Source organism: Verticillium alfalfae, genomic scaffold (assembly GCF_000150825.1).
Source record: "Verticillium alfalfae VaMs.102 supercont1.9 genomic scaffold, whole genome shotgun sequence".
NCBI lineage: Eukaryota > Fungi > Ascomycota > Sordariomycetes > Glomerellales > Plectosphaerellaceae > Verticillium > Verticillium alfalfae.
Window position 1 is genome coordinate 598883 of NW_003315030.1, and position 18374 is coordinate 617256.

General features: G+C 57.5%; 5 protein-coding genes across 5 annotated transcripts in view; 4 read left to right on the forward strand and 1 right to left on the reverse strand.

The window, feature by feature from the left end:
- Positions 1 to 2179: 2179 nt before the first annotated feature.
- On the forward strand, positions 2180 to 3679 carry VDBG_07135 (RING-7 protein; the record flags this gene model as incomplete). The annotated part of the gene is made up of 3 exons (XM_003002518.1): positions 2180 to 2287; positions 2347 to 3269; positions 3325 to 3679. 3 exons carry the CDS (start codon positions 2180 to 2182, stop codon positions 3677 to 3679), a joined length of 1386 nt encoding a protein of 461 aa, XP_003002564.1.
- Positions 3680 to 6767: 3088 nt separating this feature from the next.
- VDBG_07136 (conserved hypothetical protein) lies at positions 6768 to 8626 on the forward strand (the record flags this gene model as incomplete). Its single annotated transcript, XM_003002519.1, has 7 exons — positions 6768 to 6903; positions 6968 to 7021; positions 7091 to 7230; positions 7426 to 7535; positions 7584 to 7711; positions 7765 to 7873; positions 7924 to 8626. The coding sequence occupies 7 exons, from the start codon at positions 6768 to 6770 to the stop codon at positions 8624 to 8626; spliced, it is 1380 nt and encodes a 459-aa protein (XP_003002565.1).
- Positions 8627 to 10025: 1399 nt separating this feature from the next.
- On the reverse strand, positions 10026 to 11213 carry VDBG_07137 (conserved hypothetical protein; the record flags this gene model as incomplete). The annotated part of the gene is made up of 1 exon (XM_003002520.1): positions 10026 to 11213. One exon carries the CDS (start codon positions 11211 to 11213, stop codon positions 10098 to 10100), a length of 1116 nt encoding a protein of 371 aa, XP_003002566.1.
- Positions 11214 to 15600: 4387 nt separating this feature from the next.
- On the forward strand, positions 15601 to 17267 carry VDBG_07138 (conserved hypothetical protein; the record flags this gene model as incomplete). Its single annotated transcript, XM_003002521.1, has 3 exons — positions 15601 to 16085; positions 16148 to 16369; positions 16425 to 17267. 3 exons carry the CDS (start codon positions 15792 to 15794, stop codon positions 17265 to 17267), a joined length of 1359 nt encoding a protein of 452 aa, XP_003002567.1.
- A 640-nt stretch (positions 17268 to 17907) lies between these two features.
- Positions 17908 to 18374, forward strand: part of VDBG_07139 (predicted protein) — a gene marked incomplete at both ends in the record, with an annotated part of 1070 nt that continues 603 nt past the window's right edge. Inside the window, one exon of the mRNA XM_003002522.1 lies at positions 17908 to 18355. Within this exon, the coding sequence (XP_003002568.1) occupies positions 17908 to 18355 (448 nt within the window). The remainder of the gene's footprint in view (positions 18356 to 18374) is intronic.

The window sequence follows — 18374 nt, forward strand, 5'->3', positions numbered from 1 at the left end:
TTTGGGTGCTGATCATGAATCCGGAAGGGGAAGGACTCAAACGTGGAGTGCGTCGTGGCAGGGTTGGCAAGGGCTGAGTCGGCCGGATGAGGCGGATGGCCGTCTCCAGTGGTGTATAGGAAAGCGTCTGAATTGGGACGGCAAGGTATAAATTATTGTGATACAAGTGTAATGAGTTTCCGGCGGACGCGCTGCGCTCACATGACAGCTTGCCAAGGCTGGAAGGGTAGTCGGATATCAGGATCATCTCGCTGGTCGAATAACCGTCATTTGTCTCGCAAAGTTGTTCAGTAAAGTTAGGGTTCATCTAGGCTAGGTACCTAGGTAAAATTGACGGCTTTCGCCACACTGACATGGCCATTACCATGAGTGCTGCCTTGGCAACGGCAGTTGATAGAGTTTGGGCGCATTACATGTTCTTGTCTGTGTGTTGATCATGACTGGCGGAACGGAGAGTTAGCCAAGACTTCTTGATATGCGTAGGTACTATAACAGCTGCCGGATGCCGAGAGGGTCGGCCTGGGCTGGATGGTCTGAGCTAGAGCCAGAGCCCAGACAGACCGGGCGCGCTGACCCAGTATGACCCAGTATGACCCAGTATGTGAGTCGTGGTGTCTTGTTTGAATACAAGTTGAGATCACCACGATGCAGGCCAGACATGGTGATCAACTACTGGATGTGAGCCGCAGGACGAGGGGTAGCAGCTCCCACATGATGCACAAAGGAGAAGGAGAGGCTCCTGGGCTCCTGGGCGGCGTGGCGGTGACTGGATTATGTAAGGACAATGCTCTCACGTCGAGCTGATGAGCTCATACATGTCAAGGTAAGGTGCCACGACGCGACGAGCCATTCTCAACGGGGAGCCAATGCCTTGGTCTTGGCGCACCTGCTGATTGGTGGCAGTAAGACCTGTCTGCCAAGAGTGACACTGACAACTCCTGCCTTGTCCACCCTGATTGGATTGCACTGCCAAGGACACCCCAAGAGGGCCAAGAAGGCCTTTCCTTGGCTTCTTTGGCTTCTTGGCCTTTTAGCCCTCGTTCTCGTCTTGGCTTTCCTTGGCCTCGGTTTCCTGCTGACTTGGGCTCAAGGGGCGCCTCCCAGTGAACTCGCTGCCCGCTTTCCTCCCCTCCCGTAGCCGAATGGTCTGGCATTGCCGTGAACGTTGGCGTTAGTCGTTAGGTCGGTATTGGCACATTCTTGACTCTCGTCCCACGTCTTGGTCTCGCATCCTGGAGGGGAGAATCCCGTGGCTTTCGCCATCCGACTCTGAACCTCCTCTCCCTTCCCGACCCTGACCGTCCATTTTGGCCCGCCCTCACAGACTTCCGACCTCCTCATCGGCCCTCAAAAGGTGGGTGGCATCCATCTCTTCTCAGTCTATCAACCGCCTATGATCGATGACCTACGACGCCTACCCTCATCGCTCCATCCTGCCCGCCCGCCCGCCTTGTTGCACCGACGCATCCGACCCGCATCAATTCGCTGCCTACCCTGTCCGCCACAGCAACACGAAACACCATCGAAGACCGCCCGTCCCTCCGATCTCCGCCAAGCGTCGTCGGGATTTGCAATTCCTCAGTGCCCTCGCCGCTGCTGCATAGCAAACCAACACCAGATCTGCTGCCCGCGCGACCGGTCGGCCGATACGACGCGAGCACAACGCCATACAACTTGTGGAACACCCAGGCTGCGTGATCTGGTTCGCATACAACTTGCACGTCGATCACGACGACGGAGCCCCGGCGAGCCCTGAGCCTTCGCTGCGTTCAATGCGTGCGCTTCTGCATTGAGATGCGACATCCCAAACGACCCCCCGCCGCATAGCTTTTGCTCTGTTTCCGCGTCTCCACCGTCCCCCTACAGGCGCTCGACATCCGACCTACGATCTTCATCCTAGAGGCCTGCTCTTTCGCCGCCCACTTTTGCCCGACGATAAACCTCCGGTTCCGACCTGCCGCGTTCTCTTTCGACATCCCGCGATCGATTCCCTCTTCTTTCCCCACCCCCGCTATAGCGACGTCGACCGTCGCTTATAGTGAGAGAAAGAAAAGACCACGCGGGATGATACCCTCCCCTCTGTTGGCGGTGCTGGCGGGCGCCGCTTGTCGCCGCCGCCGCCCAGGCACCGACCATCACCGCACAGAACGACGTCCCGGACTGGGCCGCCGAGTCAACAATGCAGCTCTCACTGTCTTCCGCCGGCGGCGAGGTGATGCCTCTCGACTACACAATCATGCCGTCTACCCAAAGCTTAGGCTTAAATCAATCCGAAGTCGCCCGTGGAGTACGTATCCTTCTACCGCCGACGTGTGCGTGTTTTGACGGATGAGCTAACCTACGCAGTCTATCAAGTTCGAAGGTATCATGATTGCGGCGGACCCCGACAACTATGATCTCATCACTGGCCCTGGGCAGATCGCCTACCTGTCATGCGACGAGAAGGACGATGGCCGCTCGGCAACCCCCAATGTCATGCTACTGGAGTTGATGGAGAATAAGCCGAAGGCCATTGTGCTCTACAGTACTGTCGGTAATTGGTGCATGCTCGAAGGCTCTGAACTTCCCTACCAGAGCATTTTCACCATGGCCGACGCTGGCGACGCCATGGCCGCATTTGAAATTCTGAACAATACCAACGAAGTTGACGTCATCCAAGTCACCATCACTGGCAACACGACATCGGACAGCTCAGGCAGTGGCGGCAGCAGCGGCGGCAACAACTCGGCCGTCGCCATGAGCATTCTGTACACCATTACAGGCCTCATCACCCTGCTCTTCCTCATCATCATCTGCACAGGTGCCATCCGAGCCCATCGCTACCCTGAACGCTACGGCCCCAGCAGTGGTCACGCCGGACGGCCTCGCCAAAGCCGTGCCAAGGGCCTTGCCCGCGCGGTTTTGGAGACGATTCCGATTGTCAAGTTTGGCAGCCCGGAACCCGCGAAACCAGATCCCGATATGGAACTCGAAAATGCCTCGATTGAACCGCGCGACAGACCCATCGAGCTGGAGCCCGCAGGAGGAGGAGCAACGCCGCAAGGAGCGGCAGGCAGCATTCCGCAGGCCACGGCAGCGGCCACCGGAGGTGCGACAATGTCAGCCACTGGAGCCGTCGGTAATTCCAACGACGAGCACCTGGGGTGCACAATCTGCACAGAAGACTTCAACGTGGGAGAGGACGTCCGCGTGCTGCCCTGCAACCACAAATACCACCCAGGCTGCATCGACCCTTGGCTCGTCAATGTGTCTGGCACCTGCCCGTTGTGGTCAGTTCTCCTTTGCAAAATGGGTGTATGTTGTACAGATGCTAACATGTCACAGCCGCCACGATCTGCGACCTGAACACGACGAGGACGAGGAGCGGAGCTCCGCAGACGATGCGCTCCCGCCTCCGCTCGAGCTTGACGGCCAAGACAGCGACAGTAACAGTACCAATGGACCGCAGAGACGCAGGACATCTCGCCTCCTGGATCTCAATCGACTGCGGAACGCATCCGTGGAAGAACGAATGCAAGCCCTGCGAGACTACCGACGCGAGCAGCGTGCCCACGCCGCACCGGAAGGGTCTTCCGAGCATGAGGTTGACGCGCGAGGCCGCCGGGCCAGGCTGGCCGACAAGCTCCGTGACAAATTCAAGATCCGGACGAGCCCCCAAGGCGGCAGCGGCGAGTCCTGATAGACAAGACATGTCGACTGTTGTCTGCGGTGTCAAATTTTCCATTCTCTCTCTATCATTCTAGACTCAGAGCCCACGAGGCTCAAAAGCATCATTTGGACAGCATTGCGCGGCGTTTAACGGATATCGAAACTAGGGTACGACTTGCTAAAGGATTATGGTGGGCTGGCTGGGACGTACATGACGAATCGATGTTGTTATTGTAAAGGTGGACAATGGCGGCTACACATTTGGAGAGCAACGAAGAAGTACGGCGGAGTAGGAGAGAGGGGAACTTGGTCCCCCAACTGGTTGTGAGATCTTACCGCAGTGACGTGGAGACTCTCGCTGGAGGGTTTTACGGGAATAGCTACCTTCCTGGGATAAGTGTAGCTGGCAGCCGCGTGCGGCCAATCTTGTAACGGAAAACATGTTGACCATTCGTGACCTGACTCATTGATGTTACGTCGTTGCGAGTTGTTGGCTCGAGGAGATCTGGGGAGGGGGCGGACCATCGGGGTACTGCACGGCAAGCGTTCCGTCTCGAAGGGTTCTACGGCGTGATCGACCTAACGCGAACTCAATCTCGGCACGTGGACGCTCTTCTTCGCGGGAGGTTGTTGCTCCTCTGGATCATGTGACAGAGAAAGGGCTGACCGGCGTCTGTGGACGAGCACGAACGTTGTGCCCGCAGTCGCTCGATGCGGGAGCTCGACAAACGCAAGAAGAAGGAGGTTGTGGACAAGATCATCACTCCTGGAACACGCCGGCGTGGATTCTCGAAGCTCTCTGTAGACGGGAAGCCCTGTTGCACGTCTGTTCTCGCTGGGGTTTACGCTCAGAGCTACGTGCTACGTACAGGACGGGCTGGTGATAACGCATGCAGTAGCTTCATCAAGGCTCCTAGGGATGTGGGTTGCGGCGGCCTTTGCGCGCCGGGGCGAGGGTTCAGACGGCGCGGGCGATCATGGCAAGTCAAGCACGGAGCGGATTGGTGGGTTCTGATGGATTCATGGAGATTTGTCCTGCAAGGCTAAGTAGTTCTGGAGCACGATTCTGTAACTACATGAGTCCTTCAGCACTCACGTCTTGGACCTGCGCTTGTAAAGTGGCCACATTGGATGTGGAAGGCTCTCACTACGATCCATATATGAGCGGCGCTGCGCACTGACGCTACTAGTATGCACAGACGGATTGCTGCTCTTGGCGGGGATGGGAGGGGTCATCAAACAAACCAGTTAGACTGCCTCGTCGGCGCCCACGAAGTGAGGATTGCCCACAGAGATGGTTGCCGTCGCGGAAAAGGCAATGTCAGCAGGAAGTGATGGGGAGACCAGGTTCTCGGGAGCGTTGCACCAGTGTTCTGCGCTGCCTGGATTTCAAGGATTCTGGTGGTCGGTCGGGTCTGGACTCGATGCCGGCCTTCTTTGCTTGCTTCTTCGCAGCAGGTCAGAGCTAGTCTCAGCTTGCTTTTCACGACGTTTATGGCAGGCAAGCGATTTCTGACAAGTACATGGGAAATCGAAGCCACGTCTCCCTACAGGGCTGGAAAAAGTGACAGCGCCATCCACTGGTGTGGCGTGGCAGACTGGCGGAGGACGAGCCCGAAGGAAGTCGGGTTTGTGGACGATATCCATCTCGTAGCCTTCGCCCTCGCCACAGCTCTGGGCTCATTTTGGCGTGAGGTAGTAGGCCCGTGAGTCCCGCACGAACGCACCGACGCATGCACACCGAGTCCTTGCTTCCGGCGGGTCGTTGCCAGCCGCGGGTCCTGTTACGGCGGCTGTTGGGTGCCCATTGTGATGATTTGCGTTTTGGTACTCGGGCGAGGGAAGTGAAGAGCCTGGGCAAGCAGATGATGTGCAGGACAAGGTTCAACTTGGCTGCCTGCTGATACTCGTTGTGGCATTCTGCAATCGGGAGGCGCGACGGCGCTGCTCCGTGCCGTTGCGGGTGTCCGAGCGGTGCGATGGGCGATGGCGATTATCATGCCTTAGGTCATTTGAGGTATAGTAGGAGCGATGGTGGAAGAGGCGCGAGTCGCGCAGCGTCAGCGGTCGAGGGTTGAGACGAAATTGGATTTTCGAAAGCCACTACTTCTGTGTCAGTCGATAGCACATCGATTGGTAGGCGAAGAGAGTCAGGAACGTGGAGAGTTGGATGTGGCTTGCGCTCGCACACGTTTTTCCCCCTTCTGAGACTCGTCCCTCGCGTGGACTTGTCGCGATGAATCGACATCGAGTTGTGCTTGGCAAGACACATCAGAGACACATCCATACCCCGATGCTCGGATTGCCGCCGACCCCTCGAGACCCGTGCCAGGTCTCTGGCATAACATAGACGTGGCTGCAGGACAAAATGAGATCTAGCTTCGGATGTTTGTTGACCAAGCAGACAAATACGAAGGAAGCCGTGGGAACACAATGGCGCAAAAAGAAGAAAACACACAACCAAGGCCTAGAGACATAGGCATGCAGACGCTCGCTTTGACCGCTCAGCTGGGACTCGATCTCCTCGCCGAGCCATCCAAAGGCGTCGTCGCCCTCGCGAGCTAGCAGCGGTAGCACCTACGCCCGGCGCGGGAAGCTAACAGTAGCCAGGCCCGCCTCTGCATCGACCAAACAAGTACTTCCCACCAAGGAAGTACCTCACTGGTGCTGCTTTCCCGCGAGTCGCTCTGAGAGCTGCGCCGGGTCAGGTACGACGGGGCGTGAACAGTAGGCAACTATGGTCCCTACCGTGCGGGATCTTTCCTGCTTCTCTTGCGTCTGACCCTGCCTGGGTTTGGTGTTTGTCCCTCTCGCTCTGCCCACCACAACGGCCCGCCTAGTGGCTGTCTCGCCGGCAAGTCAGCCCAGGGAAGAGGTCTTAAAGACCCCCCTTCTCCTTCGTAACGTGCTCCTCAGTAGAGGAATGGCTCGAGCCAGGCTGTGTTCTCGCTCTTCGCCCTCTTATACCTGAACTCCCTTTGCGGCAGCTATCATTCGAGGCTCGACATCGTCGATAGGTCAAGCGAGGACCTGAGCTCTTGTTGATTCCCTATATCAACGACACCTCACCCACGATCGCCACTGGTAGTCCGCGAGGCATACGGTTAGAGGGCTGCATCATGGCGCCTCACCTACAAGCAAGGCAGGAAAGGGCCGATGCCGTCACCGGCATGCATGCCGTCGAGCCTCTCGCTGGTATAGTTTTCAGTGTCATCATCTGCCTCGCTTCTATCACTGTTATCTCGGCATTTCTCAGTGAGTTCTCCCGCAAGACTTGATGGAGTAGGTTTCGTCTAATGGATCAATTCCTGTGTTACAGCCCAAAGATTCCTCGCAATAAAAGTCTGGAAGAGGCTTCCTTTTGTCGTCTGGCGTATGTTTCCTCCCATCGAGTCGTCGCCAGTAAGACCTTCTCGTCAAACTAACTTGCCGACTATTTTAGTCGTTTTTCTCATCTATATCGACTCGTACCTCTTTGTTTTCGTCACAGGCCTTCTGCAATTTGCGTTAGGCGTGAACACGAGCTTCTCCATATGCGATGGGGCTATTCTGCTATGTCTGGTTTGCTATGTTACCACGAAAGTGAGCTCCTCCCCACCTCACACGTATCATTTTGGGGCAAGACTCTAACATCTACTTCAGGTCGTAAGTTGAATCGTGTCCTGGAATGGCGATATGACATTGACCCAGCAACAGTTGATCTATCTCTTCCTAGTAGAGAGAGCTGTAAGTGGCCTTTACCGTATGTTCAATGTGCTCGTACTAATAATGGGCCAGCACGTCGTCCGCGGCACCAAGAAGTCACGCTTCAAGTCCAAGATGTATCTATTCAACTCGTTTGGTATGCTTGGAGTATACGTCGTCATTGCTATCCTGAACTTTATTTTGTACGTATTCCCTCCTATCGCCGAGTCACATCTGTTAACACAACACAGCCGCATCACGCGCCTCGAGAATGGCCTCTGCGTCATTGGCATGCAGAAGGTCTCCATGATTCCCCTCATCTCCTTTGACGCTGTGGTGAACATTTACCTCACTATTCTTTTCCTCATCCCTCTGAAGAGTAAGGGCAGTCTATTTGTCTTCCTTCTGTGGCCATTCGCTCACGACCTGCAGATCTCTATAGCTTCAAGAACTTCGCCCGAACCCCCGCCAATGTACGCCTGCGCACTCTCGCTATGCGCACGTTCGTTGGTGCGCTCTGCACAACCGTCAGTAGCATTGTGTAAGTACTCTTCCCGACACCAAATCCATACGTAAACTAACACTCGACAGCAATCTCACAGTACTCATGGCTCTTAACGGCGAACCCGGATGGGTTTGTCTTATGTGCTGCAATCTCGACATCCTCTTCTCTGCTATTGTCGTACAGTGGGTTACATCCAAGGATAATGCAGCTTCTTTCTCCTCAACCTCGGACCTTTATGGGAACAATGGCCCAAGCAACAACCCAGACGGCTCATCAGACCCGGTCCACCGCACGTCTCCAGGCCTTGAGCTCGAATCGAATCTCCATAGGCATTCCAGCCTCAATAAGGGTTCCTTTGGCGCCGACTACAAATCTCATCACCATCTTGATCTCTCCACACGCCGTCCCTCGTCACAGGACATTGTGCTTGGCGACCCCGGTGCCATGGCCATCGACAGTCCTTACGGCCCCGGCGATGCTGCGTCTAGTGTCGAAGAGGAATACAAAGGCCGGTCCAGCTCCGGATACCCTCCTGAAATTACGCGAACAACCTCCGGACAGCAGCAGCAGCAGCAACAACATCACGGACAAAATGGCGTTGTATTAGTGACGACAACGATCAGCCGTGAGTCAAGGCCTGGCCCGGCCGTTTTCCAGCCAGTGGAGGCCCAGGAGGCAGAGTCTACGAGGGGACCTGGATGGGGAGCGAGGAAGAACTCGGCTTCTGCCGGAGTATTTGAACAGGGCTTGATGTATGGCAAGACGGAAATTCGTGGTGGCAAGCCATGATGTTGGAGACGCAGTCAATCGACGAGGGCTGACCGAAGCGTCTCCTGTCGCCCCTACGTATCTTGACCGGATTACAGAACGGTCAGGTCAGGGGCCTGGAAGGTGTTCGGCCCATAGCGGCGTGTTTGATTATATGCTCTACAGGGTAATCTTGAATATCACAGAAGCGTAGTGAGAGTTGACTGTACTGCCTGGTTGGCCGGCATTCGACATTAGAAGTGCCCTGACTCTGGCGACGTCTTTCTCGTGACATTTCTCCCATTACGAAGAGTTTCTCATGTGAATTAGTTCACCTCAAGAAGTTGTGAAAATGGTGTGCCCTCAGATCCCCAGCCATCCGCTCTCGCCCTCATCTCTGCCTCCGGCGCCTGAAGTTTAAACCATTCACTAAGACCATTTGCGTTCAAAGCCAAGCAGTCGGGTCGTTGAACCCACGACCTGGGAAGGTGGGACGCCGCCGGAGCCGGAGTCCCGCCCTCCCAGAGCACGCAAGACGTCCCAGCAGGGCGATTCTCCAGACGCCCAGACCGATCTCGCCATGCCCCCCACCAAAGGCACCAGTCTTCATCCGGGCGGGGAGCACCTGGAGTCCCCACGCCATGCCCACTAGCTCACCCGCCCCGACCAGCGAAAATAGCTAAGACAAAGGCGAGGCGAGACAAGGTTAAAAAAAAAACACCCAAGTCGGTTGTCGCGCAGACCGGTAGTCGAGACCACGACGACACAGAAGGGGACAAAGGACAGCGACAAGGGAAAAGCCATGTTTGGGTCCCGAGGAGAACCTGCAGATTCACAAAGCCGCTTTGGTGTGCTGGGGGCTGAAGATCGACGCGGGCCGGCTGGGCAGGGGAGCTTGATCTGCGTGTAATTTCCGTACAAGGCCAGAGGCGAGATTGGACGATCTGGAGATGCACGCGGGTGACCAGGTTCGTGGGATGCGGCTTGTCGTCTTGGCTAACTACCACTCTCATCGTACGGGCATGGTCTCGTCGTAAGAGCATAGCAAGTCGCACAGCGAAAAAGTTTTCATGCAATGGAGACGAGGAGAGATATAGCCATGGGAAATGGGATTTCTTTGTTGCTTCGTAGCTCGTAAACGAATGTCTATCCTTGTCCGTCCTTGGACCCGTGTTGTACCGTGCCCTGTGCCGTACCTATTTGTCCCCTTATGCCCTTTGTGCCGTTTTTGTTCTCTATGTTCCGGTACAAGAAAAAAAAAAGAAACAGTGTCCTTCCAAAACACCAAAGTTTCGGGTATCGCCTCCAAGATCTTGGGTGGTGTTTCCCAGCCCCTCGAGTATGAACCCTTGTTCATGATAATCATCCAGTGGGAAAAGGAGATGTGATCCAGCGAATGACACCCAACGGACGCAAAAGGTGGAATGTCGAGAAAAAAAGTGGTTATGTGCAAGAAGTGAAGAGTGTTTGTATCACAGCGAGATACTCGCTACGAACGAGGAGGTTGCACAGCTTAAGAGGAGGCGTAGGCCTTGCCAGCGCCGGAGAGGCCGCCGGAGCTGATGAGCTTGCCGTTGCCCTCGGCGACCATGAAGAAGGAGTAGCGTTCGAGCTCCTTGAGGGCGTCGAGCTTGGGGATGTTGGTCTGGATCCAGGAAGAAACGGCGCCGTCGTCCTCGCTGAGAGGAGCAAACTCAGTCAGCCAGACAGGCTTGCCACCGCAGATCTCGGAAGCCTGCTTAATGTGGGTGAAGAGGGTGTCAGCGGCCTCAAGAGGAGAGTACCAGTGGACGACGCAGAAGTCGTACACGCAACCCTTGGCATCGCAAGCAGCGACCCAGTCCCTCAGCCAGTCGAGGCCCTGGCCGGCAATGTTGCTATTGGTGACAGCGGGGGAGCCAATCTTGACCTGCTTGCCCAAGGGGTTGACGTGCTTGACGTGGGCGTCGGCGGCCGACGAGGCATCCATGTTGCACTGCGAGGGCATATCGCACTCGTTGAAGGACAGAATGTGGGTAGAACCAGCCTCGATGGAGCTGGCGACGTTCTTCTCCCAGCGCTGGAGGTGAACATCGATGGGCCCCCAGAGCTGGGGAACGTACTCAACACCAGCCTGGGAGAGGCCGTTGTCGCTGGAGTCCCAGTTGTATGCCCAGGGGCAGTTGGTGCACTCGTTGCCGTTGGTGAAGAAGCTCTTGACAAGGCTGGCGTCGTTGTAAGCGAAGCCACGCTTGCCACCGGAGGTACCGGTAGAGCCGGAGTTGGTCTCCTTCTTGGGAGTGTCCTGGGCGCCCTCCTCCTTGGGGGAAGTCGCAGGAGTAGCGACGACGGCAGTCTGGAGAGTAGTGGGGGGCACGACCGGGGCGGGGGGCTCGACGGCGGCGGGGGTTTGGACAACGACGTAGGTCGAGGTGGTGGTCAGGGGGTTCTGGGGAGCCGCATAGTCGGGGCTGGGAGCGGGCTGGCCAGGGCCGGCGGTGACGGTGACCCACTCGGTGACAATCTCAACGTGGGTGTGCGCGTACACAATGTCGCGCTCCTCGTGGGAGTGGCGGTGGGCGTTGAAGGCAACAGCCTCCTTGGCCAGGGCCAGGGAGGCAAGAGCGGTGACGGCCTGCTTGTTGAACATGGCGACGAGAGAAGTCGGTGTCTGGGTTCGTGGGTGTAGTTGAAGGAGGTTCAAGGAGAGGGAAAGGCGAAATGGAGACTTGATATGGCCTGTCTGGGTCTTGTGTGAAGTCTTTTTCGAAGGAACAGTGTACACCGTCGAGGTGAAGGAGCGTTGTTGCGTTTGCTTTTGTTGTGCTTGTCTATCAAAGACGCAGAAAGGAAGGTGATGTCGAAGCTAGCGACAAGTAGAAGGAATGAGCTTGTAGCTGAGGAGGGAACGTCAAGCCGGTGATGTGGGTAGAGAAGGTGTTTCGAAAAGCCCGGGGAAAGGGGGGACGACGAGGGTTCTTAAAAAGAGTGCCGGAACAGACAAACAATGAATCAAGGGCTGAGGGTTAACAGTGAATGTGTGGTGAGGTGGGTAGCCCTGACATTCACCATCGAGAGAGGGGACGCCAGGCTGGGCCCGATGGAGTCGTCACGACAGGAGGGTGGGTGGGGTGTGGGCCCCCCCCTGCAGGGGCCAGACCTTCGCGCCTTCCTTCTCTTTGTGTCCCTTCCAGTTCAGGGCGCCCTGGTTTCCCACTTCCACTGTACCTGCCACGCTCACACCCGATGCAGGTACCATGGCCGGGGGGTCGTTTTGGTGCAGCGACGAGTCAATTGGCAGGAACGACGCGGCCTTTCGAGGAGGCACAAGGTCCACAAACGAGGATATGGTTGGTACATAGTACACGTACACCGGCCGCTCGTATCTGCTTGCCCTTGCAGGCTATAGCACTGGAGGGATGTATAGTCTGGTCAGTCTATCCAGTCTATCTACCTCTAGTCGCTTGCAAATGCCTTTCTTCCATGCCCCCTTGACTTCGCACTCGCCCCTCTAGTCGCGCGCTCGCGCAGCCGCTCACAGAGGGCTAGGCGCTACCTGCGACACTCGCGCTGGACGGGCCAGACCTGAGAGCGCTGGGGACGCTGAGGGCCACGAGGGCCCATGTGGTGACGGAACGCCGGAAACGGCCAAGATCTGGCGGCTCAGGCTGAGCGTGCTTCTCCTTCCGGACGGCTGAACACTGGAACTTTCCCCGTACCGGATGTGCGATGAGCGCCCATCGTCCATCCGACCTGATCGGTTATCGACCATCGCATGGCCAGCCCCGAGCAAGGTGCACCTCCCTGTTCTGGACTGCAACAGGCGATCACCACCGTTCAGGGCAACTCTCAGCACCGCCCCCCTCGGTTCTAGACCCTTTGAGCAGTGGGTCCATTGTCGAACCCGTCGAGCGAGCGAGCGATTGAAGAAGTGTGGTGAATGAGAATGACGACGAACGATTGAGCGAACGAGAAAAGAGTGGGAAAAGAGACGACAGGTCGAATCACACGAGTTCAGACGAACAGTCGGCCCATCTCTTTCGTTTTGCCTACGCAGGTCCCTCAGGTACCAACCAACCAGCCTGTGTGTTTGACTGTGTCTGTCCGGCGGCCGTCTCTGGCCGTCCCGTCAGCGAGGAGGCACCGAGAGCCCCTGCTTTCACCCGCCCCGTGTTCTACGCTAACTGTCCGTTTCACAATCCAGCGCACCGGGCCACGTTGTCGATATCCTCGACCCCTGACTAAACCAAGCCAAGACTGGTCTTCCCCTCGCACCTTCCCCCATTCCGACTAGCCCCGTTCCTCGATGAGACCGTGAAACGGCGGGCGGGCAGGAAGCGAAATGAGCACCTGCCGCCCCGGGGGCCCTTCATCCGCTTGGCGGCACCATCAAACCACTGACTGCCCTGAATGCCCTGAATACCCTGGCGGCCCTGACTTCTCCTCGCTGAATCACGAACCCTGGCCTCGGCCACACACACACACACACACACAGAATCGGTGGACATCCACTGCCACCCCCTGGCGCTTCGGAGAAAAGAAACAGAAAACGACTCAACGGACCCGCGCGCCAACCCTACTTTGGGCCCATCTCTCTGTCTGCGGGCTGTCTCATGCCCTCGCAAGCCCTCTTTTCGTCCTGTCTAATTTACCAGCCTGACGGTTTTCACGATCGCTTGGAGGGGGCCGCCCAAACCTCTCACGATCAAGCTAAGAGGCGTACCAAGTAATATCCCAGTGCCGTGCCGTGAGACCCTGCCGGCCACCACATGCCGTCCCGCGGAACCAGCATCAAGGCCCGCGGCCTGCCAGGGCCAACACAAAGGAAGCAATAGGCAAAAGCTTGACCCCGGTCAACCTGCCATCTCGACCTTGGACGATGAAGGTGGATCGGGCTGCGAGCCTCAGGCGACGAGAGAGAACGAGAGCTCCGTTCCCCGACCACCCCCTTCCACCACGATAGGTACGCTAAAAACAAGGCCCAGAACTTGCTTGCAGCTGCCTTCTTTCGACTCGACGGGGGGGACGATCCGGCTCATGTCGACTCCATTGCCGCCCACTCGGCGTACATGTACGTCGCGGCGAAGCCACCACGCGCGATTCGGTGATGGGGCACGCACAAAATTCCTACTGTTTACCCCCTCCAATCGCCCTTGTGTTTAGCCGTTCGGCCTTCTCAGCGTCAGGGCTAGCTGGAGGGGCGTGAGCGCGCGCGGGCAGGAGAAGCAAAGCCTCTGCTGGCCACGTCATACGCATTCTTCAGGCCACGGGCTCCTGCCCAAAGGGGAACACGAGGTTGGATTGATGAAGCAAGCCTGGCTGGACGAAAGGGTTACACTCTACTACTGGACTTGGCAGTCATGCTGAGTGCTTATTCATTGCGCACAACGCCGTTTCCGGGTTCCTGGCCGGCATCGGGTAGAGAGGTCTGTCTGCCCTTAATCCGTCTCCTCGGCTGAAAGCAAAGTCAGTAAAGTCAGTAGTGACACGACACGTAACCACCAAGTAATTCTCAACCGTGGCAGTTGGGATCGGCAGCATCTAGGCCAACTGCCAAGACATGGCGTTCGAGAGATTTATTCTCACAGGCTCATCCATCACCTGGAAGTCCGTTGGAGAACAATTGGCCGGCTGAAAACCCCAGCGCCTGATCTCCACCAGGACCATACTTCTTCGGAGGCTCGGGCGTGTTGTCACCGTCGGAGGCAGCGGTTTTTTTTCCATGTCAGTCATTCACATGACAGACGTGTAACCGAGCCGGCAAACACACATGATCAGCTAGTTGGCTTAACGTTTGTTTCGACTGCATCCAGCACACACACACACACGCACGCATGTGGACATCTGATGATTGACGCCTCCGTCGCAGGAGGCTTGCTTGTTGAATACCAGCCGGTGGCTTAGTTTTCTGTTGGGAGAATGACATGGTGATCTTGCGCCGTTTGCCGGCCAATAGACAGCCACAAGCTAATCCGACAGAAGCACTGTGACCGTGGCAGGCGGTGGTCGTGGTGCTGAACCGCTGGCTCTCTGTCTAGCCTTGTCGTCTATATGACGTGGACGGACTGTACTGGAGCTAGAGGTTGTGACACACGTTGCTTTTGCCCTTGGCCAGCGAAGGCTTTTGCCGTTCCCGGTGAGGCTTTTCTAGTCAGGCACCGTTCCAGTGCTGGCATTGAGTCCATTGTCACCTGATGCCCTGCCCTGGCTAACGTTTCTTTCCGGCCATCCCGAATGTCAGTAATCTGTGGGCCATTTGGAATGTACGACCTGCCCATCTAGGTACATCAAGCATGGGGCTTCGATGCGCCCATTCAGAGAAAGCACTGCTGCAGCTGTCACCAGCTGGCAATGCTTTTGAGCAAGAAGGGGGCCTCCAGCCAGCCGGCCAGTCTTACATCAACGGAGGACCTATGTACGGACATTGGGTAAGCTGCCATAGGCACGACATCCAAGTCGACCAAGTATGGCTTGGGCGTCTGGCGCATCACGCGCGGCACGGGGCCACTGCCAGCAAACATCTGCGGCACGACGAAACCCAACGCCTGGGTTGGTTGTGACATACAAAACCAGCGGATCCCGGGGACTCGACGTGCGGCCTGCCTACAATGCACCACGTGTTCCGCCGGATGTGGGACGGGTCGCAGCACAATCGCCGACGCTGAACGGGGTAAGCAAACGGCTCGGAAGCCAGGCAGACACGCCCTGTCTTGGAGGGGACGGCTGCATCCAGTCCGTCTCCGACAGACTTTCGAGCGGACAGTGTTCGCTGCGACGACCACGAAGCCTAACGCTGGACAGATCGACGACGGAGCCTCCTTTCTAGTGCGCAGACCAGCGATAACGACGAGTGTCGCCAGCATGGTGTGGTCATGGTGCAGCTCAGCGCGCGAACGCAGAGGGACGATGGAAACGGCCCAATCACGCCGTGGCACCTCAACTTGGTTCACGAGCGGCGCATCAATGGCCCGTCTCACTGCCGCCATGACAATCAATGATCATCCCTCATCCACGTGACGGCCTGTCTCGCTCACGCTGGGAATGAATTGACGGGGGCTTGGCCTCACAAGGCTGAATTGGATCTTCGGGTGATCACGCAGCGGGCCTCAGAATTGAGACGTACAGCATTCTGCGTGCTAGAAGACGAAGCGACTGAGATGCGAGTTGGAAACGGATGCTTCTCTCATACCATACTGTCTGTTCCATAACTCGTTCCAGACTCACCAATATGGACTCGACGCAGCCCCAGATGCCGGCACTGCTTCCAATAACGATGGCGGTGCCACCAGATGATTTTGACTACGGCGCGTTCCTCGATGGGGATATGGAATTCGGCATAAGCGACGAATATCTACACGCCTCCGGCTCCGACCCAGATTCCGCCCTCAATCTGTCTTCATCGTCGGTCGATTTCCGCTCCAGCGACACCACGGTTGTGCCATCCACCCAGAAGAAACTCGAGAGGAGGGGCCACACCAAGAGCCGCAGAGGATGTTTCAACTGCAAGCGCAGACGCATCAAGGTGCCGAGCCCGATCAGGCTACATCAGCCCTTCTCGATCATGACCACACTGACCATTCGCAGTGTCAAGAGACCCATCCAGCCTGCGGTCACTGTCGCAAATCGGGCCTCCAGTGCGAATATCCCAGTCTGCCCCAAATCACGCACCAGCCCCAGCACAAGATACCCATCTTCACCATGGAGGATATGCGCTTCTTCCAGCACTTCCTGCTGCAGTGCTACCCCCATCATCCTCTCGGCAACGAGAACGTCTGGACGCACGAGGTGCCATGTCTTTCGCAGACGGTACGCCAGCAAGACCTTCCTCCTCCACGAAACGTCACTGGCTAACACGCCGTAGCATCCCTACCTCATGCATGCCATCCTCGGCCTCGCCGCCTGCGAGCTCAGGAGCCAGGACCCCTCGGTCCTCCCACAAGCCATGGTCCACCGCACAAAGGCCATCCGCGCCATGAAGAAGTCGCTCGCCGGCCTGCCCCGACGCGGCCTGACGCACGAACAGGCGAACGCTCTCATATCCGCCTGCTTCGCCCTGACTTTCCAGTCGGTGCTCCTCGAAGACGGCATGCCCGAGTACATGGCTTTCATCCGCGGCATCGTCGTCGTCGGCATGCAAATGGCCACGCGTCGCATCCGCCCCATCTTCTCCAACATAATGGAAGAGGACGCCAACGCCCTGATGCAGCCCGTCATGGAGAAGCTCGCCCCGCTGCCGCGCGCGTGGGTCGACGGCGCCGTCACGGGCATCGAGAACCTGGCGCCCCTCTGCGGGGCTCCCGACTCGACAGCGGCCGAGTACCACGCGCGCCTGCTCGACATGGCCGTCACGCTGCGGCGGTCGTCATGGGAGGGTTACCAGTGCATGAAGGCGCACTACGGGTGGTGGATCATGCTGCCGCACGAACGGTTCCAGCTGGTCGTCGACCGCGGGAGCCAGGTCATGATGCTGCTGGCGGCGCACTGGATCGCCCTCAAGCAGATCATGGCCGAGATTACGCTGCACGAGTATGACGTGCGGCAGAAGGCGCCGGCCGACAGGGATCATACAGAGGAGGGCATGCTGCGCTGGCTGCGACACCTGAACAGGCAGGTTGATGCGGCACATAGGAATTACAACGCGTGGCCTGAGTGGGTGGTTCAGCAACTGGACCGCGACCTGTCCTTCTTTGGCCAAAGGATGTGATCCTTGCTGGCCCATGGGTTATCTTGTTTACTTTACTGGGCGAGCCTTGCTTTCGTATTGACCATGATTATGTGACATGCTTTGCTTGTTTGTCTACTGTGTTTGAATGCCGTCTTCCCGTGAGTCGTGGCCATCCGCGCATCCCGTGGGAACGTTTTGAGACACTGCAATGAGGCCCTCTGTCGATCACAGAGCTACTCCAACACCCTTTCGCGCCGTCTGTAGGGCACCGCGTTCGATTGGTTCGTATTCCCCGTATCGTTCCAGAAACACTGCCCCGCCCACACGCGAGCGCCCGATCGACGAAAGCTTGTCTGGCCCGTCATCCTGTGAGCATGCTGCAAGGCTGGCTGGAGGCTGTGCTGCCGTATCTCGCGTTCACGGTGTTCGGCGGGAATGACCCGGATTCTGCCTTGGCCACCGTCTGTTGACGAGAAGACAGGTTAATCGCATGGCAAATGATGTGTTTCTCAATGGCTCGATCTCAAGATATAAGAGAGAGGCATTCTTCGCGTGGACACGGCAGGTATTGAAAGGATTGAATATCACAGCCAAGACCTGATCGCCAGCACCTGGCAAACCGCAGACAACCACGCGAAGACGTGTATAGAGCCAAGCCGAGGACGACCCATCCGTCACAATGTCCACAGTAACAGAAGCACCCCCGTTCTACACGCCAACGGCAAGGCGACCGTCGACGGCCTCCTCAACCCCCTCCCTCCCAGCCTATTCCTCGCCCGCCATCGCCTGCCGACAGCAGCAGCCCTTCACACCGACGACGACCCTCAAGATCATCAACCCAGGCAAGCCAACCATCTCCCTCCCCGGGCCCCCGGCCCCGCACCCCATCCCGGTCCACGACGCCGCAGCGCCCCCCGGCGCCCCCGCAAAGTACATCTCCCTCCGCGCAAGCGGCCGCTCCGGCACCGCGACCCTCGTCCCGGGCCACGACACGTCAGCCCCGGCCCTCGCAACGACAAGCTACCGCTTCGGGCCCAGACGGCCGCCAACCCTGACGCTGCACGGTCACGGCCACGGTCACGGTCACGGCCTCCCCCCCGACCCCGACCCCAACGCCGGGCCCTCTCGTCATGAAAGCAGCACGCG